General features: G+C 41.3%; 1 protein-coding gene across 3 annotated transcripts in view; it reads left to right on the top strand.

Annotated features, from left to right (window-relative positions):
• LOC143770362 (NACHT, LRR and PYD domains-containing protein 3-like) overlaps window positions 1–16,197 on the top strand; it is a 38,037-nt gene extending 21,840 nt beyond the window's left edge. For 2 of the 3 annotated variants that reach the window (XM_077259940.1, XM_077259949.1), the window contains 9 exons: window positions 5,422–5,498; window positions 6,370–6,530; window positions 7,218–7,395; window positions 7,833–7,895; window positions 10,068–11,754; window positions 11,885–11,971; window positions 12,109–12,279; window positions 14,508–14,672; window positions 15,495–16,195. In XM_077259940.1, coding sequence (XP_077116055.1) covers window positions 5,465–5,498; window positions 6,370–6,530; window positions 7,218–7,395; window positions 7,833–7,895; window positions 10,068–11,754; window positions 11,885–11,971; window positions 12,109–12,279; window positions 14,508–14,672; window positions 15,495–15,582 — 2,634 coding nt within the window. In that variant the 5' untranslated portion in view covers window positions 5,422–5,464 and the 3' untranslated portion in view covers window positions 15,583–16,195. Of the gene's footprint in view, window positions 1–5,421; window positions 5,499–6,369; window positions 6,531–7,217; window positions 7,396–7,832; window positions 7,896–10,067; window positions 11,755–11,884; window positions 11,972–12,108; window positions 12,280–14,507; window positions 14,673–15,494 lie in introns of all 3 variants that reach the window. The other variant, XM_077259957.1, reaches the window with a different exon arrangement.
• The last annotated feature ends 22 nt before the right edge of the window (window positions 16,198–16,219 follow it).

Raw genomic sequence — 16,219 nt, 5'->3', positions numbered from 1 at the left:
TCTTATAATATTCTTCGAAACACAAATGGGTAAAATATACTCAAAACATCCCCTAAATGAATTCCTTGAGGGCAATGCAAAATGAAAAATGACCCCCAAAATCTCAAACACGAATGACAATCTTTATTCATTTTGCACAGAAAAATACTTTACAAACAGTAAAACCACGTGTATGAGGATATTTGACCATGAAAAAAACCGTACACTGGATAAACCGTATATTTCATAGATGCAGTCTGGCTGAGAATGCTAAGTCTTAGCCGACTGATTAGATACATGAGCCTAATAAATTAGGCATAAAATAAAGGCATACAAATATAATAAGTAACAGAATGCAATGATCCCTTTATCCCAGGAATACATGCATCACCTAATGGCTAGAAAAAGTTTTGTTAAGTCAAGGGTAATCACAAACGCACATGTGGTATTATGGAATCAATGCAAACTAATCTAGAACATCATCCATGGTGGTGGGAACAATATGGCTGCAAAAACTATTTTACAGACAAAATGTGATATCCTATACAAATAGGTAGGGTTCTGTGGTTTTGTGTATAATGACTAGATGATTAAGGTCTAGCCTGCAACAATCCAGAATGGATTGGGGTCCTAATTAACACTGTTTTTAACCCCTTCACCCCCAAGAGTGGTTTGCACGTTATGGACCGGGCCAATTTTTACAATTCTGACCACTGTCCATTTATGAGGTTATAACTCTGGAACGCTTCAACGGATCCCGGTGATTCCGACACTGTTTTCTTGTGACATATTGTACTTCATGATAGTGGTAAAAAATTTTTGATATTACCTGCGTTTATTTGTGAAAAAAAGGGAAATTTGGCGAAAATTTAGAAAATTTCGCAATTTTCCAACTTTGAATTTTTATGCAATTAAATCACAGTGATAGGTCACACAAAATACTTAATAAGTAACATTTCCCACATGTCTACTTTACATTAGCACAATTTTGGAACCAAAATTTTTTTTGTTAGGGAGTTATAAGGGTTAAAATTTGACCAGCAATTTCTCATTTTCACAACACCATTTTTTTTTAGGGACCACATCTCATTTGAAGTCATTTTGAGGGGTCTATATGATAGAAAATACCCAAGTGTGACACCATTCTAAAAACTGCACCCCTCAAGGTGCTCAAAACCACATTCAAGAAGTTTATTAACCCTTCAGGTGTTTCACAGGAATTTTTGGAATGTTTAAATAAAAATGAGCATTTAACTTTTTTTTCACACAAAATTTACTTCAGCTCCAATTTGTTTTATTTTACCAAGGGTAACAGGAGAAAATGGACCCCAAAAGATGTTGTACAATTTGTCCTGAGTACGCCGATACCCCATATGTGGGGGTAAACCACTGTTTGGGCGCATGACAGATGGGACGCCATGTTGCGTTTGGAGAGCCCCTGATATGCCTAAACATTGAAACCCCCCACAAGTGACACCATTTTGGAAAGTAGACCCCCTAAGGAACTTATCTAGAGGTGTGGTGAGCACTTTGACCCACCAAGTGCTTCACAGAAGTTTATAATGCAGAACCGTAAAAATAAAAAATCATATTTTTTCACAAAAATTATCTTTTCACCCCCAATTTTTTATTTTCCCAAGGGTAAGAGGACAAATTGTACAACTTTTGGGGTCCAATTTCTTCTGAGTATGCTGATACCCCATATGTGGGGGTAAACCACTGTTTGGTCGCTTGGGAGAGCTCGGAAGGGAAGGAGTGCCGTTTCACTTTTCACTGCAAAATTGACAGGAATTGAGATGGGACGCCATGTTGCGTTTGGAGAGCCACTGATGTGCCTAAACATTGAAACCCCCCACAAGTGACACCATTTTGGAAAGTAGACCCCCTAAGGAGCTTATCTAGAGTTGTAGTGAGCACTTTGACCCACCAACTGCTTCACAGAAGTTTATAATGCAGAGCCGTAAAAATAAAACAAACATTTTTTTCCCACAAAAATTATTTTTTAGCCCCCAGTTTTGTATTTTCCCGAGGGTAACAGGAGAAATTGGACCCCAAAAGTTGTTGTCCAATTTGTCCTGAGTACGCTGATTCCCCATATGTGGGGGGGGAACCACTGTTTGGGCGCATGGGAGGGCTCGGAAGGGATGGAGCGCCATTTTGAATGCAGACTTAGATGGAATGGTCTGCAGGCGTCACATTGCGTTTGCAGAGCCCTAATGTACCTAAACAGTAAAAAAACCCACAAGTGACACCATTTTGGAAAGTAGACCCCCTAAGAAACTCATCTAGATGTGTTGTGAGAGTTTTGAACCCTCAAGTGTTTCACTACAGTTTATAACGCATAGCCGTGAAAATAAAAAAAATAAAAAAATTTCCCCCAAAAATTAATTTTTAGCCCCCAGTTTTGTATTTTCCCAAGGGTAACAGGAGAAATTGGACCCCAAAAGTTGTTCTCCAATGTGTTCCGAGTACGCTGATACCCCATATGTTGGGGTAAACCCCTGTTTGGGCGCACGGGAGAGCTCGGAAGGGAAGGAGCACTGTTTTACTTTTTCAACGCAGAATTGGCTGAAATTGAGATCGGACGCCATGTCGCATTTGGAGAGCCCCTGATGTGCCTAAACAGTGGAAACCCCCCAATTATAACTGAAACCCTAATCCAAACACACCCCTAACCCTAATCCCAATGGTAACCCTAACCACACCTCTAACCCAGACACACCCCTAACCCTAATCCCAACCCTATTCCCAACCGTAGATGTAATCCAAACCCTAACCCTAACTTTAGCCCCAACCCTAACCCTAACTTTAGCCCCAACCCTAACTGTAGCCCTAGCCCTAACCCTAGCCCCAACCCTAACCCTAGCCCCAACCCTAACCCTAGCCCTAACCCTAGCCCTAACGGTAAAATGGAAATAAATACATTTTTTAAATTTTTTTATTTTTCCCTAACTAAGGGGGTGATGAAGGGGGGTTTGATTTACTTTTATAGCATTTTTTTTAGCTGATTTTTATGATTGGCAGCCATCACACACTGAAAGAAGCTTTTTATTGCCAAAAATATTTTTTGCTTTACCACATTTTGAGAGCTATAATTTTTCCATATTTGAGTCGACAGAGTCATGTGAGGTCTTGTTTTTTGCAGAACGAGTTGACGTTTTTATTGGTAACATGCTCGAGCACGGGAGATTTTTTGATCGCTTTTTATTCCGATTTTTGTGAGGCAGAATGACCAAAAACCAGCTATTCATGAATTTCTTTTGGGGGGGGGGCGTTTATACCGTTCCACGTTTGGTAAAATTGATAAAGCAATTTTATTCTTCGGGTCAGTACGATTACAGCGATACCTCATTTCTATCATTTTTTTATGTTTTGGCGCTTTTATACGATAAAAACTATTTTATGGAAAAAATAATTATTTTGGCATCGCTTTATTCTGAGGACTATAACTTTTTTATTTTTTCGCTGATGATGCTATATGGTGGCTCGTTTTTTGCGGGACAAGATGATGTTTGCAGCGGTACCATGGTTATTTATATCCGTCTTTTTGATCGCGTGTTATTCTACTTTTTGTTTGGCGGTATGAGAATAAAGCGTTGTTTTTTGCCTCGTTTCTTTTTTTTTTTTTTTTTTACGGTGTTCACTGAAGGGGTTAGGCTACGTTCACATTTGCGTTGTGCGCCGCAGCGTCGGCGCCGCAACGCACAACGCAAACAAAAACGCGGCAAAACGCATGCACAACGCTGCGTTTTGCGCCGCATGCGTCCTTTTTTCTATTGATTTTGGACGCAGCAAAAATGCAACTTGCTGCGTCCTCTGCGCCCAGACGCGGGCGCCGCAGTGACGCATGCGGCGCAAAACGCAAGTGCACCGCATGTCCATAAATATAGGGGCGCATGACGCATGCGGCGACGCTGCGGCGCCCGACGCTGCGGCGCACACCGCAAATGTGAACGTAGCCTTAACTAGTGATATAGTTTTATAGGTGGGGTCGTTATGGACGCGGCGATACTAAATATGTGTAGTTTTATTGTTTGATTTTTTTTATTTAGATAAAGGAATAATTTATGGGAATAATATTTTTTTTTTTCTTTATTTAGGATTTTTTATTTTTATTTTTTTTTTTACACATGTGGGAATTTTTTTTATCACTTTTTTACTTTGTCCCAGGGGGGGACATTACAGATCGTTGATCTGACAGTGTGCACAGCACTCTGTCAGATCACCGATCTCACTTACAGCCGTGCAGACTGCAGCTTTCATCTGCAGCCTGCTCTGCACCCGGAAGTAATCCCTGCAGGACCCGGATGCAGCCCCGCGGCCATTTTGGATCCAGGGCCTGCAGGGATATGAGGTAAGAGACCCTCGCAGCAACGCGATCACATCGCGTTGCTCCGGGGGTCTCAGGGAAGCACGCAGGGAGCCCCCTCCCTGCGCGATGCTTCCCTGTACCGCCGGCACACCGAGATCATGTTTGATCGCGGTGTGCCGGGGGTTAATGTGTCGGGGGAGGTCCGTGACCGCTCCTGGCACATAGTGCTGGATGTCAGCTGCGATAGGCAGCTGACACCCGGCCGCGATCGGCCGCGCTCCCCCCGTGAGCACGGCCGATCGTGCTGGACGTACTATTCCGTCCTTGGGAATTAGGGCCCACCCCACATGGACGGAATAGTACGTCCAATGGCAGAAAGGGGTTAAAATAAACAAATTGACCAAGATTGTTTTGGCTTAGACACAGAAGCCATCATTGAACAATACAATAAAAGGTAACCACCAGCATGTTGTCGTAAATTTCCTCTAAGCCCTATAAACTGTTAGCAAGAGGTAAGCAAACTTTTTAAGGTTCTGTTCGGTTTTGTTCGTTATACTTCCCAATGTTCGCCAAACAGTTCGCTGAACATAGCCAAATGCCATTCAGTTCAATGGAAGGCAAAACCAAACGCATAGACAACTATAAATAAATCATTTACAAAAAAATTGATGTGGGCTCCCCTGTATTTCTGATAACCAGCCAGGCAAAACTGACGGCTGCCTTTACTGGGGTGGCTGTGGGCTGCTATTTTTAGGTTGCAGGTGGCCAATATCCATGGCCCCTTTTTTATCCAGAGATTACCATCCACCAGCTGTCTGATTTAGCTTGGCTGATTGTCAAAAATGGGGAGACCCCACAACATTTTTTTTAAATTATTTATTTAAATAATTGAAAAATAGGGTGTGGGGACACCTCTGTTGTTGATAACCAGCCTTGCTGAAGCTGACAGCTGAGGGTTGCAGCCCACAGCTGTCAGTTTTGCCTTGCTGGTAATCAAACATCTGAAAGAGCCCAAAGTAAACTCGATAACTTACCGAACTTTGGCTGAAATCTGGCTGTTTCAATCACCGCATCTATATTATTTTATATGTTGACCCATTAAAATCTGCTACTTTTTTTTGGCATTTTAGGCTGAAGTTTAAAGACATCTTTAATTTGTGGAGGACAGAAGCCATGGAAATAAATATTTCAAGAGTCATCAGTGATGGTCAGTAAGGTCACCTTAGTTACATCAATAATAAAGGTTGAAGACAAATAGATATGTTCAACTGTAGCAGTGTTTCCTCCCTCATCAATCAGGATTGAGAAATTGCTGTTTCAGTTGTCTTCTAAGCCATCCTCGCATAGGTGGAGTTCAGCTTCATTAGGTTGAGTCTCCAGCTTGAGGAATCCACATTTAGCAGCCAAAAGATGCATGATTTTGTGGGTAAAATTGAAGTACTACATGAAAACGTATGTATCAGCCACTGCATGTGTGTAGTTGGATCTTTGATGGTAAATGGATGCCGCTTCATGGAGCCACAGCCTAAAGGTCAATTATTGCCTAAAGGAATGTTCACATGAACATTCCTACAGATGTTCTCAAGAATGGCCCTACGAATATTCTTTCCTACCATAAACCTGCCAGCAATCAAAAAGCATGGTTGTCATTGATTACATCCTTTATGGGGGCATAAGAACCCATCGTTGTCTAACAATTTCTCAAGACAATGCTGAGACAATATTGTAAAATATATTCCAGGAGGTGGAGCAAACAATTGCATTATTGATAATTCGTATGAACCCCCTCATGATTGTCAGTGCTCGATGCTATAAATTTATAAGGGGTCACTGGGACTTAAGACATGGTCACTTTAGTCCAGACGCAGTGCCTCACACCTGTCTATTGATTGTGTCTTTCACTGCAGCCTTGTTACATTGAAGTTAATAGTATGATTCGTAGCAGCTTCTTTCTCAATATTGAACTAGTCCTTTAATAATTTACCTCCTTGGTTTTGAGCCATAGGAGTTATGGTAGCCATAATTTTGAGCATGTAAAAAATAATGATTCAGTGATACCATGTGATTTTCTTATGTAGATGACATTGAGCAGTTTCGCCAGCGACTGTTACAGTATGAAATGTTCACCCTGAAAATTTCATATGAATATTTCTGGAATGACCTGACGCACATAGTGGAGATTTTGGACACTCAGAACTTGCTGAGCGAGCTGAAGTCGCGAAATGTCCCCATGGAGACGGTGAGAAGAAAGTCTTTCATATTAAGTTAAATGCGTTAGTATGGTAAATGTTTCCAAAACTATAATATGCACAAAGGTACAACCTGGTTACTTTATGTAAAATGGTCTAAATTTCTCAACCTATTTGTAACTGGTCTTTAAGACCCTGAACCTAAATCAACCCCTTCTTTGACCTTCTTTTCAATAATGGCTAAAAAATGATTATTTTTTACATTAGTAATCCTCTCCAAGAAGAATTAAGGTATATATGGGATACAATGTTGCCTAATATCAGTCTAGGTAGAGGAAAGGTCTTCTCCAAGTGGTGGTCTTCACTATTTATGCCTGACCAGACAAAGCTACAGACGAGATGAATGAGATAGAGACAACTTGGTCATCTGGTACCAACGGTATCTGTAGGACCATACACAATTCACCCCTGAAGCCTAACTGGAGGTGGCTTCTGTCTTATACAACCTAGACAAATCCAGTTTCTGTAGACAGTAGCTTACTTTTGACATACGATCAGTGTTGGATAGAGGATGATGGAGAATAAGCTTGGAGGGAAGTCATCTTCACTGTGAGGTTGAGGCCCTAAGTGTTTAAGACATCATAGTCATTTGTCACTTTTGCAATCCCTATAATCCCTGCACCAGAGGAGGAATTGTGAAAATTATTAGAATACTCATACAAGTATTTATTTTTCAGGATTACCTTCTATTGGAGAAAGAATTAGGATCCTCCTCATTTTCGGAAATTCTTATTAGAGATATTATGGATATGGGGCGAGATGCTGTGCTAGCACTGTGGGAAAGTCTTTTTGTCCTACAGAATAATTGCCAAAATCCTAATCTGATTGGAGTAATCGCTGAATTTACTGATAGAGGTAACAATGTTATTCATGACATGGACAACCTTCTACTCTAATTGTCTCTACTGCTAGAGGAGCTTTACCTTCCTCATACAAGTTTAAACAGGTCTCATGTGAAGTAATAGGACGTACCTGCTAAGGTTATGATTGTAAGCAGCAACCAAGGAGACATAGAAATCTGCATAAGAGCTGTATACATTTAAATATTTTAGATGCATTTGAGCTATAAAAAAATCATTGTTTGGAAAAGTTTGACATAACTTTAATTTTGGAACTGCCCTAAAAAGATACGCCCATATTGGCTCTTATCCTCAACCAATCATTATGCAGCTTTTACTCATGTGCCTGTAATTATGTATTTTTAAACCCCAGTAACTGGATATTTATGGGTTGGGGCGATTCGCTGAAATGGTTTCAGATGACTGGTTACCTGCTTGTTTCTTTTATTCTAGGTGATACGTTAGTGGCACAAATCAATCTGGATGCAGATGGACACCAATTATATCAACTAAGTGGTAAATGATACAAAACTTAGGATTCCGTTCAGGCAATTGTTAACATTTTCTTACTATAAGGGGCTCTCTCGCAATTTACATGCATCACCTATTTACAGTGCAGGAGATAAAATTCTAGTTGATTGGGGCCCCATCATTAAAACTAGGTCTCCCAAGTTCATTGTTGAATCTTCCATGGCTGCTGCCACATTCAAGGTATATGGGGCTGACTTAAACAATTGAGTGCCAAGACTTTGACCAACCGGGGACCTTTCTCCAAATAGATCATACGCCCTAATAGGATATATAAAGTGGGGAGATGCAGAGAGAAGACACCACTTTCAACAGAAATCTACCTTTCTCCCTCCTTAAAAAAGGAACAGATCTAAAGATTCACTTTCACATTAATATAAGCAAGCATGTTTTGTAAGGTCCTGTTAACTTCAAATTTTGCTTCTTCAATTTATGTATATGGCAGTAAAGCTCCAACTAACACGCTAAACATGTCCATAGGCTTCCATTGCCAGACAAATCCTAAAACAGTGTTCTTTTGGTTGGTATACTGAGGAATAAAAGGTAAGAAATAGCATAGTAGACTATGCTATTTGATTCACACAGTCCACTGTTTATCTAACAGAGGCCTATAGGCAATCTTCAGCTAAAGGGGAGAAAACAATGCTGCACAAGGGTGTACTTTGAATGCCCAAATGCAGGCCTTCTTCAAGAAATTCTTCAGAGATCTACTTGCTTCTACTACATTGCAAGCTCCAGAGGTATCTACCTCTCCTACCTTGTAAGTTGCAGAGTAAAGGTCTTTCCGTAGGTTAAAGTATATGAGTGCAGACTGTACCTCTGCGGATGCAGGTGCCCTTCCAGAAACTATCCATTGGTCTACCTGCCTCTCCCTCCTTGTAGGTTGCAGGTTAAAGATCCTAGTATTTTTTGCAGGATAAAATAAGTGGGTGCAATCTGTAGCTATTACCTGATTGTTTCCTACAGTGGGTACGGAAAGTATTCAGGCCCCTTTAAATTTTTAATTGTTTCATTGCAGCCATTTGGTAAATTCAAAAAGTTCATTTTTTCTCATTTATTTACACTCTGCACCCCATCTTGACTGAAAAAAAAAGTAGAACTTTTTGCAAATTAATTAAAAAAGATAAACTGAAATATCACATAGTAACATGAAACAGAGGGAAAAATTTAAAGGGGTCTGAATACTTTCCGTACCCACTCTATTCTCATTTACTATGTGTTAGGAGTCGAGTTCCCGCCGCTGCACAGGGGGAATCTCAAGCCATGTCTGCTGCGGTTTCCCATTCTACATCAGCCGCAGTGGAGCCTGCTCAGTGGAGACGTCGGTCCCAGCGTGTCACTCAGTCTGATACTGTGCAAAGGGTTACTGCTGCCTTTCCAAGCTCTGCTGTTGTAGCCTGCACTGGTCAGTGGCAAGCAGGCTTTTTTGGGACTAAGTACTGCTTTGCACACACTGAGCATGCCCAAGGTAAGACATCTCATTGGAGGTCAGGGCTCACATGCTCAGGTACTGCAGAAGCTATCATTGGTCCTCTAGGAAGGTTCTGAAGTTGCTCAGGTACTGTAGCAACTTCTATTGGTTCCCTAGGAAGGTCCTGAAGCTGCTGCAGCTATAAAAGGTATGCATGGCCGCACGGCCATGCGCTAGTACACCTCATGTCATGAGCTTGTTATTTGTGGTCGCACCTGTATGTGTGTATTCAGGGACCCGGCTGAAATAAGCCCCTAGAATTCCCGGCACCTCTGGTGAGGAGTTTGCATGTATGTATTCAGGGACCCGGCTGAAATAAGCCCCTAGAATACCGGCACCTCCGGTGAGGAGTGTTTGTGTGCTTTTCTGGGTGAGTGACCACTGACTGCCATCAGCTCAGCAGTTAGCTATGTTCCCCTGTGACGCTAACAGGGCATAGCATCTTATTTCTAGTGACTCTGTGGAGTTAACAGAGTTCGCTTATACTGCCATATAGGGCAGCCATTTGCCAGCAGCAGGTTCCTTTCCTGCACGGTGGACCCCGGGTTGCGAACGCACCTATTTATACATATATATATACTCGGTGCGTTCCGCCAACCCGAACACTATGATTAGTGTCTGTTTATCTCAATTTATTTTCATTTGACCAAGTTTTAGGTTGATTAAATTCTTTAATCTTTTTTTTGCAGACACCCATAATATTCATAAGAAACGTCTTTTAGAAATGACCCAAAATTTAGAAGAACACAGCGCACCTGGACTTGCAAAACAGAGACGAAGCAGTAGAATTTCTACTTGCTACCTGGATCTAATTGTTGTCTCTACTCAGCAGTTCAGGAATCGCACTCAACATGAGATAATAGAAACTGGGGGAAGACATGAGCATTATTTGAGAAAAGTACAAAGCACTTTAGAGCGTATCCCACTCAACAGGCTGTTCCGTTGGTGTCACCGTTCCAGGTGTACACCACATGCAGTCATCGTCAGTGGTGTACGTGGAGTTGGAAAGACCACACTAATGCAAAAGTTTGTCTATGACTGGGTGACTGAGAAACATTATCAGAGATTTTCTTTTATTTTCCTCTTTAAATTCCGGGATTTAAACAGATATGATACAATCAGTTTGGAAGACATGATCCTTGACCAATATCCTTATCTACAGACTCATCTTCAAAATATCTTAAAGGATCCAGAAAAACTGCTCTTCATCTTTGATGGCCTAGATGAAAGTGTTCATGACATTAATTTTCGCTCACAAACTCTATGCTCCAACACCAAACAGCAGGAGAGACTTGGTGTAATTGTGGTTAGCTTGGTGAGACAAAGACTTCTCAATGGATCTTCAATACTGTTGACTAGCCGACCAACCAAACTGGCTTCTGTTGATATTGGTGTTTTCCAAAGGGTCTCTGAGATCATGGGATTCTTCCCCAAGGAAAGGGAGGCATACTTTGAACAATTTTTCAAAGACAAGGAATTGTCCAGTAGGGTTTTGCAATATGTGAGACAGAACGACACATTGTACACCTTCTGCTACATCCCATCATACTGCTGGATCATCTGTTCAGTATTATCCATGTCGTTTACAACACAAATGAAGGATGGTCAACAAAATACACTTCCACCTAAAACAGTGACGCAACTCTTTGTGTCTTACGTGGCCAACATACTTGCTAATCACTCTGCAGATGCTGAACATCCCGAGAGGCTCATGATTTCCTTTGGGAGGATGGCACAACATGGAGTCATGAATCACATTCTTTTTTTTGATACCAAGGACTTTGAAACATTTCAAGTGGACATTACATCAAAATTACTTTCCAGTTTTATAATAGAAAGTCATATGCACACTTTCTCTTTTCTACATCTCACCATACAGGAGTTCTTCTCAGCTTTGCTTCATTTCTTGAACTTTTCTGAGGCAGACATGAAGTTGACACTTAATAGAGTTAAATCATTTGAAGACGGTCGGGGTGAAATGTTCATCCGATTTCTCTGTGGCCTTTCTGATGGTACCACTAGATCTCTTCTGAGGTCCTTCCTAGGTAGTACAACTTCTGCTTCTGAGTATGTCATAAGGTGGATCAAGCAAGAAATTGAAACTAAATGGACACTGGAAACGCATCCTTCTGAGAAAATGAATCTAATCACTTATCTTTTTGAATCCCGGAATAAAAATCTTGTTTGTAGCACGATAGGATCTCATGGGCAGCTGGACTTTTCGGAATTCCATCTTACACCTGTGGACTGTACCGTCTTGGCTTTTATCCTTGAATCCTGCAAAGAAACTGAATACCTTAATCTACATAGATGCTTCATTCAAAGTGAAGGCTTGGAGAGGATCACAGGAATTCTGCACACAGTTCGAAAGCTCAGGTAGGAAATCAAATTGATTTCTGAAGTTCACACACCAAAACGCACCACATTTATATCCAAAAGCAAATTGTACATTTTGGGTGTAATTGTATTAACCGACATTTGATAATTTCCTATTGCCTTGGTTTAGGCTTTCGAACAATGACTTGAAAGACAGTGATATGCTGTCATTTTATGGGATCCTAGCTCCAGGTGCCTGCAGGGTTCAAAAATTAAGGTAAGAACCTAAATTCTCTAAAGTATAATCTGATTATTCCAAAAAGCTAGACTTCTTTTATACCCTTCTAGGAGAAGGAACAGATAGTGACATCTAGAGATAATGTAAAATATGCAACTTCTTTATTTTTTTCACAGCTTGAGGAATAATTCTTTCACATCGGAATCATGTTCTTCACTGGCATCTATATTACTTGAGAACCAGAGCGTCACAGACCTAGATCTGTCCAGGAACAATCTGGCCGGTCCATATTTCTCCAATTTGATTACTATTCTTAGTAGACCATCCTGCACTATATCACATTTGTCGTGAGTAGTCCTACTACGGTTTGTGTTTCATCAGGTTGTTCTATAAACCCCTTCACAACATCCGCCATACATGTATGGTGCCACTTGGAGGTGCGTTCCCACAAACCACAGTTTATGTATGGTGGGACGATCATGCTGGCTCTCTCGCAAAGCCAGCGCAATCATCAGCGAGCGTCACCTTTATATTATAGCGGACACTCTGCAGAAATGTCCACTAACAGTGACAGTGCTAATCGAGAGCATTTACCCCTCTAATGCTGCTATCAATAGCGACAGTGAGATCAATCGGCTCAGAGAGGAAGCTTCCTCTCTTTTCTGATAGGCACAATGCGATTGCAGTCACGTTGTGCTGATTGTCTCCATGGTGACAATGACATGGTGGGCTTAAAGATGGCAGTGGGGTCACCCAGGTACAGTGGCCTGTAAGTTCCTGCACAGAGCACGAGCAGCCAAACATAAAAAACTATATTAGTCTTGTATCGCTGTAATCGCACCGACCCGAAGAATAAAGCCACCTAATCACTTATACGGCACAAGGAACGACATACAAAATAAAAACAAATCTTGACCTGCCCTTGATTTATTCATTCTGCCTCCCACAAATCGCAGTAAGGCTCGACATACATTTATCCTGCATTGAGCGCTTACACCGAGGTTTCCGTGTAAATCTCTGACACACGTGATTCAGACGGAGCCTCCTGCGGAAGATTCCCTATAGTGAGGCAGATGGAGGCACTATGGACACCGTCTGTCCAGCTATTTTCCGGCGGTGTCTGTCTTTTTATTCATACATAAAGTGTGGTCTGCCACAGTTTTGTGCACTTCTGAATAGAAGGACACTACCGAACTGAGGCCAGATGTAGTCCACAGTGAATGGATCCCTGAGGGGATTCATCTGAATCATGTCACTAGGAGACTTAGATGGAAACCCCAAAGTAAGTGGTCAGCATAAAGCGCTGGATAAATGTGATCCCAAATGTTATGTAAAATGTTCCCAATAAAAGCTTCAACTCAAGCCATAAAAAATGCAAGTCCCCACTCAGGTCTGTCATCTGTTAATGGAAATATATGGGGCTTCCACGTTACTGGTTGCACAAAGGTGCTGGAGAAGCAAAATGGCTCCTCACCCCTCAAAAGCAATAGTATGAATTGTGTCTACGAAATCCAATGCACCCCCCCTTCTGAGCCTCACAGTGTGTCTAAACTACATTTAGCATCCACATGTTTGGCATCTCTGTAGCAATGAGAGCCCGCCTAATTTACTGGATGCATGTCTGCAGAAGCAGGAGATAGGCACAATGTACTGGTCACTACAATGTACTGGGGACTACAATGACAGATTTGCAATTTTTACTCAGCAATATCTATTGCAGTTTATTTCTAGAAAACACCCATGGCATGAAAAAAATAACTACACCTTTAGATAAATGCCCAGAAGGGTAACATTTCCAAAATGTGGTCACTTGAGGGGAGGTATTCTGTGAATCTGGAACTCTGGGGCTCTGCATATGGAGTCCACAAACTATTCTAGCAAAATCTGTGCTCCCGAGTCAAATAGCGCTTCATCACTCCCGAGTCTCTCCATATGGCTAAGTAGTACTGTACAGCCATATATCAAGTATTGGAATGTTAAGTAGAAATTATGTGCCAAATATTTGTGCCATTTTTACCAATTTCCCCATATGAAAATGTAAAATCTGTGCCTAAAATAATATTTTTGTGGTAATAATGTGGTAATACGGTAGTATTTTGCAGATTATAAGGCTCCCTTTTGTTCCCCCAAATTTGGGAGGAAAATGTGGGTGCGTCTTATAATCCAAATGTAGCATACCCAGGCTGCAGTGGAATAGGGTCACAGGTGGCAGGGTTGCTGGTGCAGGAAGCTGGAGGAGGTGACAGAAGTGGGGAGATACTGTGGCCACCATGCTCAGAGGACGGGGTGTCCCGGCACCGCGAGTCTGCAGTCCCGGCATTGAGTGGAGTTTCCACATTTTCCCACTGATTTCCCTGTGGTGGGCCTCAGGAAAAAGTCCGCCGGAGGCGGCGCATGCGCAGATAGAGATTTTGTCTCCCAAGGCAAAGGAGCAAAATGGATATCCTTACTTACAAGGCACCAGATTCCCTTTAACAGCATCCCTGGTGTCCTAAGGTTGTTGAAGGGAGAAAATTCTTCATGAGCGCTATGTTTCTCCATTCTGAACCATTATAACCATTATATTTCTCCTCAGGCTCCAGCAGATAAAGTTGACGGATGAATATGCTCCACTTCTGACCTTACTAGACCAAAACCCCAATCTCACACATCTAGATCTGAGCCATAATTACATTACTGATGTCAGCACTGAAATTATCCATGAGCTTATACTAAATTCAGTAAACCTGAAGGAGATTAGGTAAGTCCAACCTAAGGGATCTGCATGAAGCATCTCTCCTCAGCTCCAACTCCTAGGGATGTGTGGACATGATGTATTTTATACACCAGTATAGCTACCGAATTTTACAAGCAGAAGACCCTGCCTGCAGTTTTTCCTAAAGTGTCTTTTTCAGTGACTCTGCATTTGTTTTAGGCTTAGTTTTATTTGAGGAGTCTGTCAATGGCTGTCTGTGAGAGCTACTATGTATAGAGGAATTGGGAGGGATACCCAACAGCTCAATCGACAGCTATATATTGTGTATGAGAGGCTTTACTCTAAGCACAGACTTTTCTGATATCATGTTCCCTTTAAGTTCTCTTGAGTCAAGAGTGTTGACTTACATGGGTTGAGTAAGTACATTGAATCCTATTTCCTAATGGCTATTTTGTAAAGGGGCTCTTGTGTCCACATGAATAATAATGCTATCAGATGTTATTATTAAAAGGGTTGTCTGGTCCTTTAAAATTGATGGACTGTAATTATGATAGGTCATCAATATCTGATCATTGGGGTGTGACACCCAGCAACCCAGCTGATCAGCCATTTCTGGCAAAGCTGACCAGCACGGCTCTATTAGCTGTATGGTGGCCGCGGTCGTGCACTGTACATTCGCCCCCTATCTGAATCAATAAGGGCCGCTGCAGTACCCAGTCTCTGCCGCTAAAAAACTGACGGATCTGTATGGTACAGTTCCACAATTGAGAACTTCTGGCTGCTGGAAGTGATCAGCAGGGGTGCTGGGTTTTAATTTTGCTCTGAAACTTTATTATTTTGGTAATTACTTTCCTTTATTTATTTCAGGATTGAGGTGAATGAATTTTCCATGGAAAGAGAAGAATTTTTAAAACAACTGGAAGAACTTAAGCCTGGTTTACGTATCTATGTATAAACATAACAAGAAGACAAAGGCGTCTGATAATGTGCACAGTGTCATTAAAGGATATTCTTCAAGGAGTTGTCTAAAATTGAAGGGGTTTTCCACTACCTAGGTCATCAATATCAGACCCCACACTGATCTTATACTGATGCCTGAGCCAAAGAAAAGGTGGTCAATATATCCTAGTAGGGTCCAGTATTATGTCAGAGCTTTGGGTTTTCTGGCTGCTGCTGTGTTCATTTGCACATTTAGGCTAAGTACACACAATGATTTTTGGAGCAGAAACTGTGTGGAAAGTCTCCAATTACTTTCCAAAATCTCAAAACTTCTCAAAAATGTTTCAAAATAAAGTCTCCACTTAGTGTCTGCTTGGAAAAGTCAGCAAAAACAATTAGTGTGCACAAAGTCTTAGTAAAAAGTTTTTATTGCCGGATTAAATATTCATTTTAAGAATTACAGAATGTGAAAATAATTATCTATCAATAAACATAAAACTCGATCATTTCATAAAAAGTTTGTAAATAATGATTTGGCCCTCAAACTGTGAACAGGTCGCATGTATGTAGAAGGAATGTGATCCATCTGCTCATAATGAGATTAAACAATAGTTATGAGCGAATATACTCGTTACTCGAGATTTCTCGAACAT

This window comes from Ranitomeya variabilis, chromosome 1 (genome assembly GCF_051348905.1).
Source record: "Ranitomeya variabilis isolate aRanVar5 chromosome 1, aRanVar5.hap1, whole genome shotgun sequence".
Classification (NCBI taxonomy): Eukaryota; Metazoa; Chordata; class Amphibia; order Anura; family Dendrobatidae; genus Ranitomeya; species Ranitomeya variabilis.
Note: the sequence above shows the minus strand (reverse complement) of the source record. Positions and strands in the feature narration are given on the sequence as shown.